We start from the raw sequence: 23,542 nt of genomic DNA on the forward strand, positions 1-23,542 counted from the left end.
CTCCCAGAACATGGGAGGGAAAAAATTCCTACCCGGCCCATCTAAGCGACCACACTATTGCTATACTGTTAGCGGTGGGCGGGTGGGTCGAAGCTCCAAAAGTGAGTGAACCAAGAGGCAGGCAGCTTCCTAGAAGCCCCGCCCCCTTCCAGAAGTCTCTCCTTCGTTGGGAGGGGGCAAATCCACTTCCCTCCCCCAGCTGCGCGGGTGGGGGGAAGTTTATTCTTTTTAAATACAGGAATAATTAAGCTATGGAAAGTAATACCATCAGATATGAACAACAACTTTAAAGCGTTATTTGTGTGTTATCAATATCTATTAATCTTAATGTCTATTTTATCTCCAGTATCAAAGGCAGTGTATATTTTTTATCACTAGTGCAGGAAAATATATCCCACCATCACAAACACATTGCATTAGCATCTTGCTTTTGAGTTTATTATGAGCTTTCACCTGGCCATTATGAACAGAACAATGAAAATATAAAAATAGTCAAAGAAAGTATCAGGCACCACTCTGAAACTTATCCCAAGTTGCAGATCTGGTAAATTTGAGGCTAGGAGTTGAACAGAATTTCACTGGAGCTGAGATTCCTGATGGAATAATCCATTTTGACACTTGAGACTTACTATTTGCAAGAAAACTTCAGAGAAAAAGAATGCAGATGAAACCATGTTAGCATTTTAAAAATCTGACCAGTTAAGATTCAGATAAAAATATAAGGGAAAATGTTAACAAAACAATGACAATGTCAATAAAATTATTGCTTGCATGCAAAACATTGTATTATTTCCATGCATGAAAAAGAAATCTTGCAGCTCAATGCAAAGAATGGATCACCAATACAAATAGAATTCCAAAGAAAACAATGAAATCAAGACCATATCCCTTTTGAAACTCTGCAGAATTCTCTCTAGCATAGCTATACAGAGCATTGATCTCCCTCCATATAACATACTCACATTTTCATCTTTCAAACACAACTAGAAATTTGCAGCCAACTCTTCTGTTACTACTACTACTACTGCATTGCTATTATTATTACTCATGTATAAGTCCATCCCTACTTTAAGCAAATCTGTCAAGAAACCCCCATGATACATCCACCTTACAGTTATCATCAGTTGGAAATGACTAGAAGGCACAAAATTACAAGAAGAATAATAACAGCTAGATAAATGCATACTACCCTCTCACATTGTTTTTTTGTCCTTACTGCCCATTTCTCTTATGTCATTGATTATGAAATTTCAGGTTTGAATTCATTTTTTAAATTTTGCTTCTAACGAAATGTTTATTTATTTTATACACCACCAGCAGTAATAATATAAATGTGAAAAAGAAATGGACTGTTGTTCCGTTGAGAAGGCATTATAAGTACGAAGGGCTCAGAATGACTGTACCAAAATTAATTCTGTCACTTGCTTTATGGAAAGACTGCAAGGGCTTAGCTAAGCCATCTTTGGGAACTCCCATATTCTCTCTCTCTTTATCTCTCTCTACACTTACACACTCACAAACACCCACCCGAAATCCCTGAGAGGGGAATGGAAGGGATGGAGGGAGAGAAACATTGGTAATTATATTTTCTTGTAAGAAGCTCAATATTTATTCCTGGTTGTATGGGGTAGATTTCTCTTTACTGGGGACAACAGAGAACATTTTCAATGAAATTAACAAGACTCAGGAAGAATACAATTCATCAACTACAGGAAGTCCCCAAGTTACAAACACCCAGTTTACAAACGACTCATGAGGGGTGGAGATGAGAGAGAGAGCCAACAAGAAGTGAATAAAATTGCAAAAAGGAAATTCACTCCTGGAAGAGTTATCATGAGAAATAGGTGTCTCCACTGAAGCCTTATCACCAATCCTTCTTTCCACATCAAGCCAATTTTTTTTCAAAATCCAGTTCTCACAGGAACAGAAAGGGATGTGAAATCTTCTGAACAGGAGCACAGACAGCAAAACAAACTTAACAAGGGTGCTAACCTTCCCTGTTCTATCCCTATTCTTCCCTATTCTGTCTATTCTCTCTCTCTCTCTCTCTCTCTCTCTCTCTCTCTCTCTCTCTCTCTCTCTCTGTGTGTGTGTGTGTGTGTGTGTGTGTGTGTCTGCGTGCATGCACCCCCCCCCCTACATATTTGGTTAGAGTTACACTTAAAATGTACCTGCTCCGACTTACAAACAAATTTAACTTAAAAACAAACCTACAGACCCTATCTTGTTTGCAACTTGGGGACTGTTTATACTATATCCCTTCCTTGTGAGAGATGTAGTTCATGTGAGAATGGTTAGTTATGTATGTGTATTCAACTTTTCTTTTGACGTGTTGTGTCTCCATGAATGTTATACAGTTTTCTTAAGCATGAAATACTCAAAGGTAATTTTACTAGTTCCTTCTTCTGAAATATAGCTTTCCATACCTGCTATTTGGGCAGTCTCCTAGCCAGGTTGACCCTGCTCAAAAATTCTACCACAACAGTCAGAAATAGTTTCCAAACTGCACATAGTTCAGTTTTAGCTTCACCACATTTTTTTCTAAGTTGCTTACATAATGAATTTGGGAAATTTAGAGAAATTATTACAAAATTTTTCTTTGCAATTAAAATGTATTTTGCAGCATAGACCAATCTTACTTAGTGTACAGTCATTTCTGTTGTGATAACATGATAAGAATATAAATATAGACTGACTCTCCTTTTTCTGGGAATCTGAAAGATTCCAAAATCCAAAACTTTTTGCTTCCTGCCCCCACTTCTATTTTTGAACAAACGGGGCTAGTAACATATTGAGCCTTCACAGACTTTTTCTTAGGGAGCTGTCTCTGTATGACATTCTGAAAATTGATGCGGGAAAAGAAAGTGAAGAAAAGGAATCTAGCCAAGTCATGCTTTTCTTTCACCCAATCAATGAGGTGGGTGCCCTCGAATTAAAGTACAAATGTATGAGGGATATCTGGAAAGTAAGGTTACAAAATTTTTCAAAAAATACAGAAAATGAATATATTTTAATAAAACTTACATGGATTATAGCATAGGTATTACAGTATTTTTTCACATAATGACAATTCAGTTCCATACATGTTGTCATCCGTGGGACGGGTTTTTTATGCCTGTGTCAAAGAAGTTTCCTGCCGAAGCTGGGAGCAGGAGACTTGTATTTACCTTTGTATTACAGTGATATCCTTGTATTTATAATATATGTCATTTTTGAAAATGTTGAGATTTTCATTCAGCTATTGATAATAAATTTGAAATTTAATGTTTTTCGAGCACATTTCATTCAAATTGTGAACTTGGATAATTACATTCATCTCTGCATTGGAACTTTAAGGACAGGGACTTACTGGGGTGCCAGATAGGGTTCAGAAATTATTAACTACATATATTGATATCTGCTTGATTACAATAGTGAAGGGATTATAAGACTGACTTCACTGTCCTAGTTTCTTCATACTAAAGTCCTGAAAAATTGCTTATAATATTGGTTCCACGTATTATGAACATGGTTATTCCAGTAATAACAGGTCAATATTAAAAATTGTAGTTTTCCATAGGTATCACAATGTTTTGTCACTTGCAAATATATAATGCTGACAAAATTATTGATTACAAGTCAGCAGTTCCTACACTGGAATATTTAAATAAAAGTTATCTGTTGTGTCATTATTTACTAAACCCCCTTAAGCCATAAATGTACATAAGTTAAGGATACATGCTTCACCAATTTTTATGTCCAGCAGGGATGTTGAAGTCAGTCTGTCTTGGATTCTCTTTGTCCTTTATCTGTTTAATTTAATTAAAGGGAATAGATGACCCAATACTGTGCAGTGAAGAAAGGTAGATAAGGTTGAATGTCTGATATCTTGCCTAACTTTGGAAATGGACAAAGGCTTGTTCTTGAAGGCAGAAGGCAGCAGTAGTGGAACTGTCAATCTACCCTTGCCGTACATATTTCTTCTGAAACAAATCCAGAAAAGTTCTTTCAGAGTAGAAGTGAAGCTGACAAGGGTTTTGAAAGGCCTTGTCAGTATCAACTCTCACTGAGGAAGTTTTTCCCAGGCTTGCTTCATAAATGGGGAGAAAGCTTGTCACTTTCATCATAGACCTTTGCACATTATCTAGTCCCCACTGCAAAGGCTGCAGATACCAATGGTAAAACTGACAACTGAGCAGTGCCAGCATAGAAGTGAAACTGACAAGTGTTTTTGTCGGAGTGGTAAAATGCATACGTGCAAAGAAGTTGTTCAGAAATGTGTAATCTGAATTGCTCTGTACTGAGACATCGAATGGAATGGGATGAGATTGGAATTATCAGAGGATATAAAGATGTCAATTTCATACATCATGATATTTGAGGGATTTAATTTCAATACCATTTTAAAGAAAGACATGGAATGTAAGATAGTGATACATGCTTCATAGAAGCATCAGATATATTTTAAAATTTGTAGCCACTTTTTATTTGTTTAGTCTTTGAGTATATTTTATATGTTCGCATGTGTTTCTCCAACATAGATTCCAGACAGAACTCAACTATGATGTGCTTGAAGTGCATGATGGACCAAATCTTTTATCACCACTCCTGGGATCTTACAATGGTACACAAGTCCCCCAATTTCTGTTCAGCAACAGCAATTTCATTTACCTACTTTTTACAACAGATAACAGTCGTTCTAATAATGGATTCAAGATACACTATGAAAGTAAGTCAAGGGTGATCATTTTATTAATTCACTTTTATTAATTCTTTTGCTTTTTACATACATTTATTTTTTCTGGGTGTGTTAATATCATAAGAAATAATGCTGATTGTACATACCATGGATCTTATTATTTGGGTTATCACACACCCATGGTCAAAAATAGCCTGGGAAGAAGAGAGGTATCTACAGCACAACACATCCTGTCATTATAATAATGTGTTGTTGATTATGTAAGTTGGCTTTGGGCATTTCTTTGTGTATGTACATTTACATGCACAAGGTCCAACTGTTTTTAGGTCCATGCAGAATTTAATTTCTGTTATTTCTGAGAATGGGAATGATTTTGATGTTGTCTTTTTTATCAAACTAAATGCTATCTAAGGGGAACAATTAATTTTGTTTCAAAGATAGTTGGGGGAAGAAAGTCTATAAAAAATCTCATTATTTCCTCTCTATTTGACAGGCAGTAAAAGAGTGATCATCTTTTCTAGAGAGTATTCATATATGCCAGATTGTATTTGTTCAAATAATACCAATCTCTATACAAATTATGTTGTTGCTGCCATATTTCTGAAAGGTAGAACTATCATATGGTTTGTTTATTTTTGTCAATTAATAACCTTCCCTTATATTCTTGATACATGTATGTAATTGTTTGTCAAAATTGAAAGTTCTGTGTAGAGCCTTCTTACCCAAATCAGACACTTCAAAAAAGGTGCCTGTCTTCTTACATTTACATGGGGTGTAAAAAATCTCAGCATAGTTCCTAGTTAGTTTTAAAGAATGTATTGAAGTCTTTGAGGGCAAGAAATGTAATTAATACTTTTTTCAACCTTGTCCTGGAACTTTTTTATGTAATTATGCATTTACTCCAAATCTTCTCAAGCAGCTGTAGAATAATTGGAATATGTTGGGCACTGTGTATGTCTTCCAAAAGGCCTTGGGTTATCATAAAAATCAAACACCAATTCCATAGATGTCACATAAAACCCTGTCCTGATCAGATGTCCAGGAGTGTTTGTGCCTGAATTTATTGTGTTAAAAAGAGAGCCGACCCTAGGTAATTTTCAAGTGTAGGCAAACAGAATTTTGGTGCCCCCCCAAACCAATCCCTGAAAAATAAAAGCGTTGGATAAGTGAAAATGTTGGATAATAAGGAGGGATTAAGGAAAAACCTATTAAACATCAAATTACATTATGAGTTCACAAATTAAGTACCAAAACATCATGTTTTACAACAAATCGACAGAAAAAGCAATTCAATACATGGTAATGTTATGTAGGAATTACTATATTTGCAAATTTAGCACCAAACATTGAACTGGGATATAGGGCAATATGGACTCGGATAACCCAGTTCAAAGTAGATATTGTGGGTTATTCTGCCTTGATATTGTGGGTTATATAGCTGTGTGGAAGAGCCCTGAGGGTCCTTCCACACAGCCATATAACCCAGAATATCAAGGCAGATAATCCACAAGTATTTTTCAGTTTACTTGGAATACACAAAGCATGTTTAAGAACCAGTCCAAGAATCCAGAAGAGCCTTGACTCCTCATATGACCATCATCCCACTTTGTTTACTAGTTAACTTAAACTCAGTATGCTTTATTATGTGAATTGTTTGCCTTAGATCAGGCATGAGGCAAACTTTGGCCCTCCGGGTGTTTTGGACTCCAACTCTCACAATTCCTAACAGCCAATTCCTACTGGCTGTTAGGAATTGTGGGAGTTGCAGTCCAAACACCCGGAGGGCATTTGCCCCATGCCTGCCATAGATAGTTGAGCAAATAGTTTTCATGCTTGCCCCTCGCTGTTAGGAATTCAAAACAACCAGAGGGCAGACGTTTGCCTATGCCTGCTGTAAAGTAAACAAATGCAACTTGGCAGCACTTTTAACTGCCATGACTCAATGCTATAAAATCCTGGGAGTTTCAGAATGTCTTTGGGCCAGTGACTCCCTCCCTCAAGTCCAGGTATCTGAAGCAACCAATCAGGAGGCAGATAATAATAATAATAATAATAATAATAATAATAATAATAATAATTGCAGATACTAATAATATTTGCAGATAATAATAATTGCAGATAATAATATTTGCAAATAATAATATGAATAATAATATTTGTAGAAAATAATATTATTTGCAGATAATAATATTTGCAGATAATAATAATATTAAAGGTAAAAGGTAACGGTTTTCCCCTGACGTTAAGTCCAGTCATGTCTGACTCTGGGGGTTGGTGCTCATCTCCATTTCTAAGCTGACGAGCCGCCGTTGTACATAGACACCTCCAAGGTCATGTGGCCGGCATGGCTGCATGGAGCACCGTTACCTTCCCGCTGGAGCGGTACCTATTGATCTACTCACATTGGCATGTTTTCGAACTGCTAGGTTGGCAGAAGCTGGAGCTGACAGCGGGCACTCACCCCACTCCCGGGATTTGAACCTGCGACCTTTCGGCAGCTCAGTGCTTTAACACACTTCGCCACTGGGGCTCCAAATAATATGCTTTGCAGATAATAATCCTAACCTCAGCCCTCCCTGGGAGCGCTCGGAGAGCTCCATCAACCCCCTCCCAAACCCCCAGCCCACCCCGAGTCCCGGCTTACGGCACTGAGGAGTCGGGTGAGGACTCGGGACTGCTGCAGGAAGCACCACAGGTCGGAGGGGCTGCCCGCCTTGGCCGCTCCAAAGGCGCCCCCGTTCACCCTGGCCCCCGCTTTCCATGCCACCGCCTTCCATTCCTTGCTAGCACTGGGAGCAAGCTGCTGCCACCACGCCTCCTCAGGCCACGCCCCCAGGGAGGAGACTTCAACTCCTAACTGCCTCACTGCTTTGGCTGATGCTCGGGATTGGTGGGAACTGGAGTTCAAAACACCTGGGTCACCACCGAAGCTTGGGAAGCACTTGAAGGAAATGACTCTGCACCTCTGCTTTAAAGTGAAGGCACCTCTGCGCCACTTTTAACTGCCAAGGTGGCCCGGCTGCTGCGGAGGCCAGGCCAGGCTGTGGAAGCAGGAAGCCCACGCCTGGGCGGAGGTGCCTCAACAGTGCCCCCTAGGAGATGGCGCCTACAGCAACTGCCTACTTCGCCTAATGGTTGAACCGCCTCTGGTTAAAAAACAAATCTACCGCTTTGTAATATCCTTGCCATCATCCAGAGACATTTTTCACACACATCCCTTGCTTCCTGTAGGATTGTAGATAATAAAATATAGCATGTCATACATCTCAAAAAATTTACAGAAATCTACAAAAGCTCATGCCAAATTAAACTTTTAGTATTTAAAGTGTCATAACTTCATTGTTTTCTTCATAGAAAGTTACATATCTATATCTGACATGAGGATTTTAACAAGAAGGGAAAGGGAGATGATCAGAGGATGAATTCTCAAAGTAAAATTATAAAATATACAGTTAATAATGAAATAGATTATATAATGAGATATCTCAAGTATTGTATTGTTATGTGCGCATGCAATTTTTTAAAAGTTGGCTTCTCCTAAGTAATTGTCTAATACATTAAGACTATATTAATGAGTCCTCTTGCAGGGAGAAAAGCAGAATAAATAATAATTGTGTGTGCATGGGCGACACGCCTCCGTCCGTAGAACCCAATAATGACACAACATAGGGTTGGGATAAAAAAACTGGCCACAACTCATTTATTGGTTACAAGAACAAGGGTTGGCTGCCAGGCATGGGTCCTGGATCATGGATTGGGCAGTCAGCTGCTGACTGATACAGCTATCCACACCAGGGTGCTACTGGAACCGTACTGGGCCAACACTACCTACGCACCCCAGGTGACCACCAGACACTCCCCACTCCTACCAATGAGGGGGAGATTAAGCTAGCCAGATCCAGGGCCCATGCCACACGCCAACCTAGAGTCGTGACAAATAACAGAACAAGCAATAACAAACAGATCAAACATAAGCAATATGCAGGGTGGGTGGGATGGAACAGCAAAAAAGGCAGGTCCAATGCCTGCTCTGGCCTCCCAAGCAGCCTTTAAAGGGCTGCTGTAGCCAGCCCCTGCCCATGCCTGGCAATCGGTGGCTGGGCCATGCCCACTGCCGATTGGCCTGCTGGACAGATGGCGGGAAATCTTCCTGCCACTCAGGGGGCTTCTGGGAAGAAGAAGCCCCCTGCCAATGCCATGAAGGGGCCAGAGGGTGCCCAACTCCACAATGGCCATCGCCCGGTAAGTCGGGCAATGCATTAATCATCATCATAACATGTTAAGTTTATTTCATTTTTTGTGTGTTTTACATTGCCCTGTAAAATGAGGTTGGTCATGATTTCTGCAAACTTTTTGTGAAAAGAAACCATGTGCAGTACAAAGATATGATCACAGAACATATACTTTTGAGGGTAAAGTGAGGGAAGTTTTCAAGTTAGCTACCAGTTTGCTAAATACAGAGCAATTGTGTCCAATTTTATGAGAACACCTGCTTCTTGAAAAATATAGTGTGGCTATTCAATTTTAACTGAAGGATTTCAGCCCTTGTTTTCTATAGTAATTCATGACTTATCACATACATAGTTCATTGTTGACCAAGTGCTTTTGAAGGGTATGAAGCCATTTCCCCTAACAAACACAGTTCCATGATTATAGAGGAAAAAGATGTTTTGCAAATTGTTAACATTTCAAAAGAGTTGTAAAAATGTTGTTGCAAGAGAAGATAAAAATAGGCTGGTTGCAGCTTTGGGTGATCACTGTAGGCCTATCATTGGATCTGGTTCATTGTTACTCTACCATTCCCAAAATAGAACATTCAGATACTAACTACATGTAAATTTACTTGTGCTATCTGCAATTTCACCTAATATATTTCTATATTTAACAGTTTGTGTGTGTGTATGTGTTAGGGAGGTGGAACTGAGGTGTACATAACTGCAATTAATACAAATGTTAAAACAATAGTTAACCAGCTTGATCTGGTGGCAAGCTGCTTAGAACTAATCCTGTTGAATTGAATACAGTGGGCTTTTGCATCCAACATTTATGCAGCTGTCATTCAAACATGTCATCTTGTATAGATTACCTTTCAAGATCTTCTCTAATACTATAGGATCAGATATTCGGTTCTCTTATTGAAAGTGTGGTACAGAGCTAAGGCCTTTGCTTAGGGCTACAGCAATTGATGGTTGAGGCCACAAAGGAGATTTGTTCCTTATATTCTCAACTATTGCACCAGTTCTTTTTCTAAAGCCTATAAATTAAAGAATTAGCACAGAACAAAAACAAGATTAAAAATGATGAAGAAATATTTCCCTGGGTGAAAATGTAGAGTGCTTACTGTACAATATTGTACATCATAATTCGTTCACAGAGTTATCTACATTTAATTAACCTGTGGTATCTCATTCCCACATTTTAAAACAAAATAGTGAAATCCTAATTCAACAATTAAGGGCTTGATTATATCTAGACTGCTCTATTTTAATGAAAAGGATGTATAACTTTGCATTCTTACGGTGTGGATTTGCTGAAGCTGATGTAGAATTTGTTTATCAGATGTTTTTCAATAATGGCAAATGCCATTTAGATATCTTGTTATTAGTATTCATATTTTGTTTAATACTTTATATGTATGGTATTATTATTGAGAAATATGACAATAATCCTGCTGTGGAGGATTATATAAGTTTCTTCCTAGATGTGGGGTTTTGCATTATAGCTTTTCTGTCTTCAGTTAGCATTCTAATTTTAACATATAAGCTCGTATTTTAATTTATATTCTCTGCCTTTCTCATGGCGCATTTCCACTGTACTAACAAGCATTGTGACAGTAATGTTTCCCCTCTCTCCCTTGTTTGCCCTCCAACCCCCCGAAATAACGAGACAAGACAAGTAAACTTGGGTTTAAAACTGGGCAACTTTATTGATAGTTACCTATTTAACTTTTAATTTGGAACTAGGGCCAAAAATCCTTAGCCATCTAAGAATTTGGTAAGGCATAAGCCAATATCAATGGTCATACCCGACCATCCATTAAGACTGAATTTAGGGCGAAACACCAGGTCCCCAGCATATCTAAACCTGGATGACCTAAAGGGGAATGTGTTGGAGAGTTTTGCCTCCGAAACAAATGAGGTCAAACTCTCCCATTCCAAGGCCATAATCATTCACCCTCACTGGGGCAGTACAAACCCTAAGCGAGGATTCACGCCTCTGGCCAACACCAAAACAGAGGTGCCTTGTGGTGCACACCAAAATAATAGATTCCCCTAAGCATTCCGCTGACCACCTATTTAAATGACCACACCTCCCAATTTACCACTCCACACAGTATAGGGTAGGCGAAAAAACCCTCCCAGAACATGGGAGGGAAAAAAATTCCTACCTGGCCCATCTAAGCGACCACACTACTGCTATACTGTTAGCGGTGGGCGGGCAGGTGGGTCGAAGCTCCAAAAGTGAGTGAACCAAGAGACGGGCAGCTTTCGTTGGGAGGGGGCAAAGCCACTTCCCTCCCCCAGCTGCGCGGGGGGGGGGGGGAGTTTATTTCATTAATACTAGAGATTTCCTAGTTTCCTTCTAAATGTAGGTTACACAACTCACTGTATTTAGAGTGATTTGAATCTGACTTAAAATAATATTTCTCTATTACTTCATGTAATCTTTTTTTCCCCTTGCCCTCTAGGTGTAACAGTTAATACCTATTCGTGTCTGGACCCTGGCATACCTGTTCATGGTCGGCGTTATGGGCATGACTTTTCCATTGGCTCAACTGTATCATTTGGATGTGATTCAGGCTATAGATTAAGTCATGAAGAGCCTTTGCTATGTGAAAAGAACCATTGGTGGAGTCACTCACTTCCTACTTGTGATGGTAATAATTAAATGAACTGGAACAGAAATGCTATAGCAATTTCTTCATAATGATTATCCACTTTCTCTGTATTAGTTGATTTCAATGCAAAGATAATATGGTTTCTGTTATCAGGCTTGCTATAGGTCAACAAGAATAACCACTCCTTCTCTTTTAAAACTGGTTCTTCTGTGCATTCATGAATTGAATATTTCGGGTGCTGAGAAAGTGTACACACTTAAAGTCATTCACTGTATTTACTATGAGGAGAGAAGCCATTATTCATTCAGCTAAAAGCAGTGCATCTACACTGTAGAATTAATGCAGTTTGACACCACTTTCACTGGGTTCAGTGTTATGGAATTTTAGAATTTGTAGTTTAGTGAGGCACCAGAACTTTTTGGCAGAGAAAGCTAAAGACTTTGCAAATCTACAACTCCCTTGATGCTATAGCACTAAGCCATGACAGTTAAAGTGGTGTCAAATTTTGCTCCTTGATTCTTATCAGAAAATGACACTAATAGTAGATTTTTTGTAGGAAGCTGGGTCTGTGGTGCATTGTCCTATACCTCGTATACAAGCAGTCCCTAAATTATGAACAATATAGATTCTGTAGGTTTCTTCTTAAGTTGGATTTGTTTGTACATCATAAGTATATTTTAAGTGTAACTCCAGCCAAATTTTTTAGCTTTGGATAGCATATGGAAGGGTTAACAGCCCTGTGGTGTTTGTTCTGCTGTCTGTGCCCGTGTTGAGAGATTTAACCTCACTTTCTGTCCTTGTGAGAATTGGATTTTGAAAAATTTGGCTTGCTGTGGAAACAAGGATTGGTGAGAAAGGCTCAGTGGAGGCACCTTTTCCCCATGATTACTTTTTCAGCAGTGAATTTCCCTTCCTAGGGGAAGATTTATCTTACTTCCTTTTGTCTCACCTCCATTCTTAACTATGAGTCATTTGTAAGTCAGATGTCAGATATTTGTAACTCAGGGACTGCCCGTACCATCTGCTGACTAATTCTCTTTTCAAAGTTAAACTGTTTCGTCTGTGGAGTATGTAGAACATACTACAGATGCTAGAAGTTTGACTCCATGTGGGCTTTTTCCCAGGATAGTTTTCTTTCTTTTTTTCAAAACGAAAAGGAAACCTTGAAGAACAGATGAGACCTTTTAAAAAAACACTCCAATAAAAAACTTTGTTTTATGATAACTTTTTAAAGATAGGATTGCATTCTATCAAAGTGCCAAGAACTTTGTAATATGAGGGTTTTTGTATATAACAGTATATGGTTTTAAAGAATGAAAATTTCTTGAACATGCTTTAGTCAGCTACAACACTCATAGTCAAAAGGGATATCTGCACCTAGTGAATGCTGGCTTGTTGGAAAATGTGAGATAATAATGGATCGCTTAAATAATTTAATCTACTGATAACACAGAATTCTGCATAATTTGAGGAATTAAAAGAATCAGATCATTGTAAATATCTGTATAAATGATTTCATCTACCTTTCTTACTCAAATGTGTGTGTATAAAGCCTAGCTATGTACTGGATTTCATTTATCTCCCAATGCCATGATGCAATAATCAATAGTTGACTTGCATCAGATGCTCCTTTACAATGTATTTTGATATAAAACATACTTAATATGTGTTCAAAGGGGTTAATGTACAATTAAATGCATATTCAAATACATGTTTTGGGAGAGGAGTATAATTTTGACTTTCATTGTAATGTGGAAACAGAATGAAAAGAAGAATAAATTGAATGGGTAGAAAAGTAGTAGGAAAGATTTACTCAAGTGAGATTTTATGAGGAAAAGCAGACTTCTGAAGGATTATATTAGAACCAAGAAAGTAATTTATGCATGTCTTAAACTGTTCTAACATGAGAAATTGCTTAATATGATTTGAAAATGTACCCTTCCAAGATGGAAATTAAATACATTCAGGGCCGGCCGGAGATATTTTTTGATGTGAAGCGGGGGTGCTGAAAAGCGCCCCCGCCACCGGCGCCCTGGCCCCGCCCAGCGTGCCCTGGCCCCGCCTCCCACGCTGCGTGGGAGGCGGGGCCAGGGCGAATAGTGAGGGGGGCGGGGCCAGAGTTGGCCCCGCCCCCCGCCCAGCGTGCCCTGGCCCCGCCTCCCACGCAGCGCCAGAGTTGGCCCCGCCTCCCACGCTACTCCCGCTTGCCCGTCTGGCCTTTTCTAACAGGCCAGACTGCAGCGGAGGTCCCTCCAGGCCGCAATCGCTGAACTCTGGCCTGCTAGAAATGGCCAGACGGGCGAGCGGAGGTAGCGTGGGAGGCGGGGCCAGCTCTGACGCCGCTCCCCCCCGCCCAGCGTGCCTTGGCCCCGCCTCCCACCTGACGCCGCCGCCTCGGGCGCAGGCCCGGGGGGGCGCCGTCAGGCTGGGCGGGAGGCGGGGCACCGCCCTGACGGTGCCCCGCCTCCCGCCCAGTGCGCCCTGGCCCGTCTGGCCTTTTCTAGCTGGCCAGACTGCAGCGGAGGTCCCTGCAGGCCGCAATCGCGGCCTGCAGGGACCTCCGCTGCAGTCTGGCCTGCTAGAAAAGGCCAGACGGGCGAGCGGGAGTAGCGTGGGAGGCGGGGCCAGGGCACGCTGGGCGGGGGGGCGGGGCCAGAGCTGGCCCCGCCTCCCACGCTACCCCCGCTCGCCCGTCTGGCCATTTCTAGCAGGCCAGAGTTCAGCGGAGGTCCCTCCAGGCCGCGATTGCGGCCTGGAGGGACCTCCGCTGAACTCTGGCCTGCTAGAAAAGGCCAGACGGGCGAGCGGGGGTAGCGTGGGAGGCGGGGCCAGCTCTGACGCCGCTCCCCCCCGCCCAGCGTGCCTTGGCCCCGCCTCCCACGCTACTCCCGCTCGCCCGTCTGGCCTTTTCTAGCAGGCCAGACTGCAGCGGAGGTCCCTGCAGGCCGCGATTGCGGCCTGCAGGGACCTCCGCTGCAGTCTGGCCAGCTAGAAAAGGCCAGACGGGCCAGGGCGCACTGGGCGGGAGGCGGGGCACCGTCAGGGCGGTGCCCCGCCTCCCGCCCAGCCTGACGGCGCCCCCCCGGGCCTGCGCCCGAGGCGGCGGCGTCAGGTGCCTCAATAGTGGGGCCGGCCCTGAATACATTACAAATTAAATAGATCCAACTAAGCAAATATGTTTGGAACATGAAGAAAAGCAAGTAATCATTATTCTCTTACTTAAACTCGTGCTTAGCCTCATTTAACCCCCTTTGGTGTCACTCCTTTTGGCAGCAACTCAGCAGTAGCAACTCCATATTTGCAGGACATAATCGAGCTAGCCAACCTGCTGGGAAGGTCAGTTACAGAAGATGCAGTTACAGAGCTGCATCACTTCCATAATGAATCAAGGAAGTTTCAGGGGGCAAAAATCCAACATGCTGGCAGGCTTTCCATCCCAATCACTATTCTTCTTGGTCCTCCCAGCAGGTCTGCTCTGCAGAAAAAGAAGATTCGTTGAACATGTCTGCTCTTAAAGATATATAGTGGCTTTATTATATGTAAGGTCATGGAACCAGGAGGCACAATCCCTTACCCTAGGGAAGTGATATGTTTTTGTTCATAAATTCCTTTGAGAATCTGAAGAAAGCTATGAACCCCTATCCTAGTCTAGGAAATAAATAAATGCATGCATAACTTTGCATACAATTATTGCACTGGAAATCTATTTCCTTCAAATATAGTATCTCATAAAACATATTAATAAATTCACAGTGACAGGGGAAGAAAACCCTAAAGCAATAGGAATTAAATTAAAGGGGAAAAACATGTTTTTCACCTTCTACTAAAACATATTCTGGACTAGAAGAAAATGTAATGAGATTTCTTGATCTTAAATTCCCAGTTTCTTGGTAGAGATTGATTTCCTGGCAAACCAAGAGTTTCAGGCTTCAGTAGCTTCACAGAAATGGAGCTAAGCAACTCAAACTGATGGTTTCAACACTGTTTTAGCTAAAATTCTCCAATATCATAAGGCGAGCATTTTCATAACTGGAAACTGAGGCCCCTTCCAGGCCCCTTCTATACTTCCATATAATCCAGATTATCAAAGCACATAATCCACATTACCTGTTTTGAATTGGGTTATATAATAATAATAATAATAATAATAATAATAAAACTTTATTTATACCCCGCCACCATCTCCCCAATGGGGACTCGGGGCGGCTTACATGGGGCCATGCCAGGGAAAAATACAATATAACACAATATAAAAACAACATATCATAATACAGTTACAACAATACAATAAAGAATCATATACAGTACAACACAAAATCCAAAGAGCAATATAACAGGGCAGGCCGCACTAACACTCAGTTAAAACTCGGGGTGAGAAAAGGATAAGAAAAAGGATAAGAATAAAACCACAGGGAACTAAGGAAAAAGATAGCAGACAGTCTAGAGGATAAATAATGGGGGCGTAACAAAAGCATGTAACAGTTACTCTCCGAAAGCACATCGGAAGAGCCATGTTTTTATATCTTTCCTAAAGTCTGAAAGAGTGGGGGCTTGCCTGATTTCAGTGGGCAATGAGTTCCATAAACGGGGGGCCACAGCAGAAAAGGCCCTCTCCCTAGTTCCTACAAGGCGGGAATTGGGATCGGAAAATGAACGGAAGCCAGTGGAGCTCCTTAAACAGGGGAGTAGATCTCTCCCTGTAATTCGCCCCAGTTATTAATCTGGCAGCCGAGCGTTGGACCAGTTGTAATTTCCGAGCCGTCTTCAAGGGAAGCCCCACGTAGAGCGCATTACAGTAGTCCAGTCTAGAGGTGACTAAGGCATGGACCACCGTGGTCAAGTCAGACTTCACGAGGTATGGTCGCAGTTGGCGCACAAGTTTGAGTTGTGCAAAAGCCCTCCCGGCCACCGCCGACACCTGCGCTTCAAGCGTCAGCGCTGAATCCAGGAGGACCCCCAAACTGCGGACCTGTGATTTCAGGGGGAGTGCAACCCCGTCCAGCACAGGTTGCCACCCAATACCCCGATCTGACGAGCGACTGACCAGGAGGGCCTCTGTCTTGTCAGGATTGATCCTCAGCTTGTTCCTCCTCATCCAGTCCGCCACAGCGGCCAGGCACTGATTCAGCATCCGAGGGGCTTCCTTGGAGTTAGATGGAAATGAGTAGTGGATTTGTGTGTCATCTGCGTAGAGATGGCAACACCCTCCAAAACTCCGGATGACCTCTCCCAGTGGTTTCATGTAGATGTTAAATAGCATGGGGGATAGAATAGACCCTTGCGGGACCCCACAGGTCAATGGCCAGGGGTCCGAGCAGGTTTCCCCCAGCTTCACCATCTGGGAACGGCCCTCCAGGAAGGACCGAAGCCACAGCAGAACCGTGCCACCGAGTCCCATCCCGGCGAGCCTCCCCAGAAGGATACCATGGTCGATGGTATCGAAAGCCGCTGAGATGTCCAAGAGAACCAGCAGGGTCACACTCCCCCTGTCCAGCTCCCTGCGGAAGTCATCCACCAGGGCGACCAAAGCCGTCTCGGTGCTGTGCCCAGGCCTGAAGCCAGACTGCGAGCGGTCCAGAAAATCGGTGTCATCGAGGAACTCCTGGAGCTGCGTAGCAACCACCCGCTCCAGAACCTTGCCCAGAAATGGGAGGTTGGAAATTGGCCTGTAGTTGTTACATACAGATGGGTCTAACGAGGTCTTTTTTAATAATGGTTTTACTACCGCCTGCTTAAAGCAGGATGGAACTGACCCTTGAACCAGGGAGGCATTTATAATAGCCACAAACCAATCCAACAACCCATCTTTGGCCAGCTTCACCAGCCAAGAAGGACAAGGATCCAGAGCGCAGGTGGTCGCCCTCACAGACCCAAGAATCCCCTCCACGTCATCAGGAAGAACAAGCCGGAAAGAATCCCATAAGATCGCACAGACAGGTACCTCGGTCACCTCCGCTGGGACCACAGTTAAGCTGGAGTCCAACTCACGGCGTATCTGAGCAACTTTGCCTGCAAAATGGTGCGCGAAATCGCTGCACCGAGTTGCCAAGTCATCAGGAAACCCCTGGGCCTCGGGAGGCCGCAGGAGCTCCCCAACAACTCGGAACAACTCCGATGGCCTGTTGGCTGCAGACGCTATGCGGGCAGTCGTGAAATCTTTCCTGGCTGCTCGCAGAGCCACGGAGTAAGCCTTAATGGCGGCTTTAGCCCGTGCTTGGTCGGACACGTCCTGAGATTTCCTCCAGATGCACTCTAGTCCCCTCCTCCTACGTTTCATCACAGCCAGCTCCTCGGTGAACCAAGGAGTCGACGCGATTCTACGCTGTGAGAGGGGACGTTCGGGAGCGATCGTGTTCAGTGCCCTTGATAGCTCACTGTTATAGCGATCAGCCAGGACATCGACAGGATCGCCAGTCTCCAGGACAGGAAGATCCCCAAGAGACCTCAGAAGTCCATCCGGATCCATCAGTCTCCTGGGGCAGACCATCTTAATGGGTCCACCACCCCTGCGGAGGTTAGAAGGCACGGCGATACTTAAACAGATCAGATGATGGTCAGACCATGACAATGGAAGAATGTTTTGCTCTTCCACTCTGACTGTCCCACCGTCCACAATAAAAACAAGGTCCAAGGTGTGTCCTGCCTGATGTGTGGGCCCAGATATAACTTGAGACAGCCCCATGGTTGTCATGGCAACCATGAAATCCTGAGCTGCTCCTGTCAATGTGGTCTCAGCATGAATGTTAAAGTCTCCCAAAACTATCAGTTGTTGGGAGACAAGGGCCGCATTGGAGACCACTTCTGCTAGCTCGGACAGAGAGACTGCTGGGTCGCGGGGTGGACGGTACACCAACAGAATCCCCAAGCTGTCTCGGGCTCCCACCCTCAGGAAAACACACTCGAACCTCGGGGATTGCGGAACGGCGCATCTGATCAGGGCGATGGACTGCTGAAAGATCACCGCAACTCCTCCTCCCCGCCCCCCAACCCTGGCCTGTTGATGCACCCCGAAACCTGGAGGACACAGCTGGGTGAGATTCACACCTCCCAGCTCATCCAGCCACGTCTCGGTGATGCATGCCAGATCCGCCTCCTCATCCAGGATCAAATCCTGGATGACAGCTGTTTTACCATTGACGGATCTGGCATTCAAAAGCAGGACCTTAAGGTTGGGGGGTCTGTCCTGAAGACTACCACACCTAAACCTCTCCAGGGTCGCAAAAACTCTGTTGCGCTTCTCCCTGGGTTGATAGTGACCGTGCTTTCTCCTCCCCCATATCACTTCAATGGGGCCACCTCCATGAGAGCCCTCTTCCCCCTGATGGAAGAACTGGGTGGGGTTGCCAATTACCGGGACTAGTCAGCTGTCCTGGAAAGGAAAGCCTCCAAAGGTACTTGTTTGTTTAAAAAAGGAGCTTCTCTCACTGATGGGAGAGAGGGGACAGTTGATTTGGCATCATCATGAATAGGCAGGTGACTAAGCAAGAGTGGGGTCTTGTTGTGGGCCTGGGAGGTAGAACAAGTCTGACTTAGAGTTGGGGAATCTTGAATATCAATGCTCAGCCCGATGTCGAGGGGGTGAATCAGTGGGTCTACTAGAACCCTCCTGAGAGTGATGCCCCATTGTTGCAGTTTGGGCCCACACAAAAACAATTTTTCCCTTAATATTTTATCTTCCAAGCCAATGATAAGAGATAAGGAGCGGTTCCAGGATTGATACTCTCTACAAAGCCAGTCGATAGTCTTGATCTTTACCTCCGACCAGCTTATGGATAAAATTTGTGCAAGAGATATCTGGACTGCTCGCTTAGAAGTCCACCTGCCTCTGTTCAATAATGAATCTGAAACTTCCACTGCAACCTTATTAGTTTGTAAAAGATGCTGAGAATTGCAGGAAGTATCCAAAGATTGTCCGGCCAATTCAGAGGGCAGCTCATTGTTCGGCTTCTGCACGACATTGTTGGTTTCCTTCCCATCCACCCTCCCCCAACCCACTCCCCCAGACAAAAACCCACCCTCCACTCTAGTCACTCTCAGGCCTGATCCGACGACTACTTTCTGCTCCTTGAGCTTAATTTCTCCCTGGCCTTCCGAAGTGCTTAATTCCTCATTCAAGTTCAAGTTAATAAGCCTGGTTGGTATAGTTGTTATAGTGTCTGTAGGAGAAGGATATTTCACAATCAGGGAAATTCCTTTGAAGAGATGGTCAAGTTTCGCGTTCAGTATTTCCAGCTGCTGCAAGACGGTACCGAACGATTTTCCCAACAGATCACATAAGTGCGAGAGTTCATTGTTGCCCGGAGTTTCCTTCCAACTCATTTCTTATTACCTTCTCAAAAAACCTTTCTATAGTATACCACTCTAATCTTTCAAAACTAGCATCTCAATCCTGTTGTCTCTTTCCATCAAAGCTTTCACTCAACAGTACATCCACCAACATACACAAACCATCAATTCACATTCTAAACCATCAATTACCAATCAGTAAGCTCACGGTACTCTCAAATCCTATGTGAATACTTCCTATGACATTAATACCAGGTTAAGAACCCGCTACCTATCACGATCAATACTGTTTCCCTGAGTAAAGATAAAAAACTTTCTCACTCCCGACTCTGTATAACACACATACACAAATACACACACACAAAGGAGGGGAAAAAAAATTTGGCAGGCTGCAAACTGTGAGGATCTTATAAATGCTGCTTCATACGAGTCCTCCCAATTAAAGATGTCTCGAGGCCACCTAGTTTGATGTAGGCTCCAGAGGCAGGAGAGCAGAGCTGACGAGGGTGTCTTCCCCAGCAACACGAGGTCAGAAGAAGACTGGAGGAGGCCACCCGGTCCGGCGTGGCCTCCAAACGCCTGGTTTTGTTTGTGTAGCCGATGCAGCCGATGCAATGGACCGAGGGAGGCCGCCCGGTCCAGCGCGGCCTCCAAAGGCTAGAGTTTTCTTTGTGGGGGCCAGAGAAGACTGAGGTAGGTCGCCCTGTTCGGCGCGGACCTCCAGGGCCAAGTTGTTTTTATGAAGGCCGAGGGGAAGGCCCGGGGGGGGAGGGGAGGCCGCCCGGATCGGCGCGGCCTCCGAGGCCTAGCCCTTTCCGTGGGAGCTGACAAGGGCCGAAAGAGGCCGCCCGGCAAGGCGCGGCCTCCGGAGGTCTAGACCTTTCCTCCCTGAGCAGCCAGCAAAAGGCTACGGCCAATGCCTGGAAGCCGCCCGGTTCGGCGCGGCTTCCAAAGTTGTTGTTATGAAGGCCGAGGGGAAGGCCCGGGGGGGGGAGGGGAGGCCGCACGGTTCGGCGCGGCCTCCGCGGACTAGCCCTTTCCGTGGGAGCTGACAAGGGCCGAAGGAGGACGCCCGGTCCGGCGCGCCCCACACCGTCGAAGAGGAGCCAGCTGGAGCTGAGATGGAGATAGGCCTCCCAGGTCGACGGGCCCAGGCTGGTGAACAGATCCGAGGAGGTCGCCCGGCCGAGGGTGGGAGGAAGCCCAGCAGAGGCCGCCCGGTCCGGTGAAGGAAAATGTTCTAGTGTTTTCAAATCTGCACTGTCAAGCCATTCCTGAGCTCCTTCCCTGCAAAAATCACTCGCAACTGGTCAGCTGGAACTCCTTGTCGCTTAGCAACTGCCTCCTTGAGCTGGAAGATGCTGGTGTCTGAATCAATCTCCACTGGGAAACCATGGCTAGAGTTGAACCTAACAAACACTATCATAGCCAGCGGTGGGAGAAGGGGGCGCTCTCAAGCCCCGTCCTTTCCGCCACTCAAGTCTGAACCTTCTGGAGACAACGCTCCCTGCAGGCCCGTTGGACTTGAGACGCCCCTTCTACACTGCCATGTAAAATCCATGGTCTCTGCTTTGAAGTGGATTATATGGCAATGTAGACATATAACACAGTTCAAAAGCGGATAATGTGGATTATTTGCTTTGATAGTCTGGATTTTATGGCAGTGTAAGGTAAAGGTAAAGGTTTTCCCTTGACATTAAGTCTAGTCGTGTCCGGCTCTGGGGGTTGGTTCTCATCTCCATTTCTAAGCCGAATATCCGGCAGTGTAGAAGCGGCCTAAGATTGGTGGTTGTTTGATATTATTACTGTTGTATAAACCTTTGTTTTAACTTCTGTTTTATCATCTTCTTGTGTTTTAAACTGTGTGTATTGTTAATGTATTTGCGCTGTTATTTTTGTAACATTTTGAGCTGCCCCGAGTCCCCATGGGGAGATGGTGGCGGGGTATAAATAAAGTTATTATTATTATTATTATTATTATTATTATTATTATTAGACAAGGAATCAAACAGCACATTTGTCCATCTGGCATTGCTAGATACTTTACTATAATACTGAGTTATTCACTTGAGGGAGACTTTACAGAGACATTACTTAACCTGTCTGACATCATCTCCATATCATAGCTTTACTTAGAAATGAGTAAATCCCTTTCCCTATGCGGTATTCATGCTTAATGACTGATTGATTCCTTCATGTATCTAAGTACTATTATTTATTAGTTACATTTCTCCATTTTTTCTGATGGGTGATTTGACAACTGAAGACAAATTTCATTTCAGAAGCTGGTTTAATCTTCCTTTGTCCTGAGCCCAAAGACATTTGTGTTTAACCAGCGATCTCATGTAGGATGTGTATGTACTTAACAGTAATGTAGTACAAATAAGTACAATTTGGAAAAATACAGAGTATAGATAAGCTTCTCTGTACTGAAAAGACTCTAGAAGTAGGAGAATTTTTCTTTATTCTAATAAGAATGACATGCTTACCATCTAAAAATAAACACTATTAAGGAGCTCTCTGTGAATAGTATATTCGGCTGTGAAATACATTATATATTGTGACAAATGTCTTCCTTGAGATGTACTAGTAGGCAATTCATTAAGTAAATGAAATTTTCTCTTCCTTTCTCTTCCCCCACCCACAGCACAACACTAAATACAATTGCCTGCTGAATTAATATTCTCTAAAAGCATATTTGAGTATAATTATTCTAGTCGATTTCTTTCACTCATGGTTAAAGCTATTTCAATTTTTGTACTTTGTTGGCACTTTTGGTATCATGTTTTGCATGAATCGTGCCAGATCTGGACATGACTGCTGGGATAAGAACCATTCTTGCTCTGTCCCTCCCTTACATAAAATCAAATTTGGATGCATTCCACTTTTTTCTTTAGTTTTACTTTGTAACTTGTATTGTTCACTAATATCCTCTGCTTCAGAAAGGGCAGAGGGCTCCTCTATTAGGCATGGATATCTGCCAGATTAGCATCAACCTTGGAAGGAAATCTCAGGAATTTGCAAATGTATGGAGTTTTGCAAAATAACCTTTCTCCAGGAATATGAAAGTACAAGTGACTGAAAATAATTGACAGAAACAGATTTCTTGATTTTACAGAATTTTTTGTGAGCAGCATGATGGGCAACTATTATAATAGGTCAACTACTATAAATCTAATTATATAATTCTTATATAATTATAAAATATTTTAACCAGAATTTTAATTAATATGATATGTTGTCCTGCCCTGCAGCTCTCTAGAGAAGAAATTACCTCACGGGCAGACTGGAAGGCTTTTATTTCTTAAAGCATACAGTATGGTTAAAAAGCAAAGTTCCATCTGAAAATTGCTTTCCCTCTCCGCTCCTCATATTCCTCACTCTGGCCCTCCCCTTCACCATGCCCACCCCATTTCTATGGAGACCCTCCATCCGGGTTGCTCTCCCTTGCTTCTGATGTGCTACCGGCCAAGACATGACCTACTTTCATGGTTCCCCACAACACACATGTTTTAGTAGTACAATGTTTTCCTAGTGTCTAATCTTTAACTGAAATAGATTTTAATTTTAAAAGGTTATGAATGGCAAAATCTTATTTTTTCTTCTTAATACAATAATAATTCTGGCACATGCTTCCCAGTTAAAATCTAAGCCACCACATCTTGAACCACTCACTCTTTCTGTACCACTTCACCTCTGCCAAGAATAAATCCATAGGCAGGCATTACTTCAATCATTAA

The 23,542-nt window shown here is 43.3% G+C and overlaps 1 protein-coding gene across 8 annotated transcripts in view; it reads left to right on the forward strand.

Annotated features, from left to right (window-relative positions):
- Nucleotides 1–23,542, forward strand: part of csmd3 (CUB and Sushi multiple domains 3) — a 709,139-nt gene that overhangs the window by 463,001 nt on the left and 222,596 nt on the right. For all 8 annotated transcript variants that reach the window (XR_010005888.1, XM_062980075.1, XM_062980076.1 and 5 more), the window contains 2 exons: nt 4,521–4,708; nt 11,367–11,555. Coding sequence is in view for 7 of the 8 variants with exons in the window: in XM_062980075.1 (XP_062836145.1) it covers nt 4,521–4,708; nt 11,367–11,555 (377 nt within the window). In the remaining variant the exon portion in view is untranslated. The remainder of the gene's footprint in view (nt 1–4,520; nt 4,709–11,366; nt 11,556–23,542) is intronic.

The sequence above is a fragment of the Anolis carolinensis genome, chromosome 4 (assembly GCF_035594765.1).
Source record: "Anolis carolinensis isolate JA03-04 chromosome 4, rAnoCar3.1.pri, whole genome shotgun sequence".
Classification (NCBI taxonomy): Eukaryota; Metazoa; Chordata; class Lepidosauria; order Squamata; family Dactyloidae; genus Anolis; species Anolis carolinensis.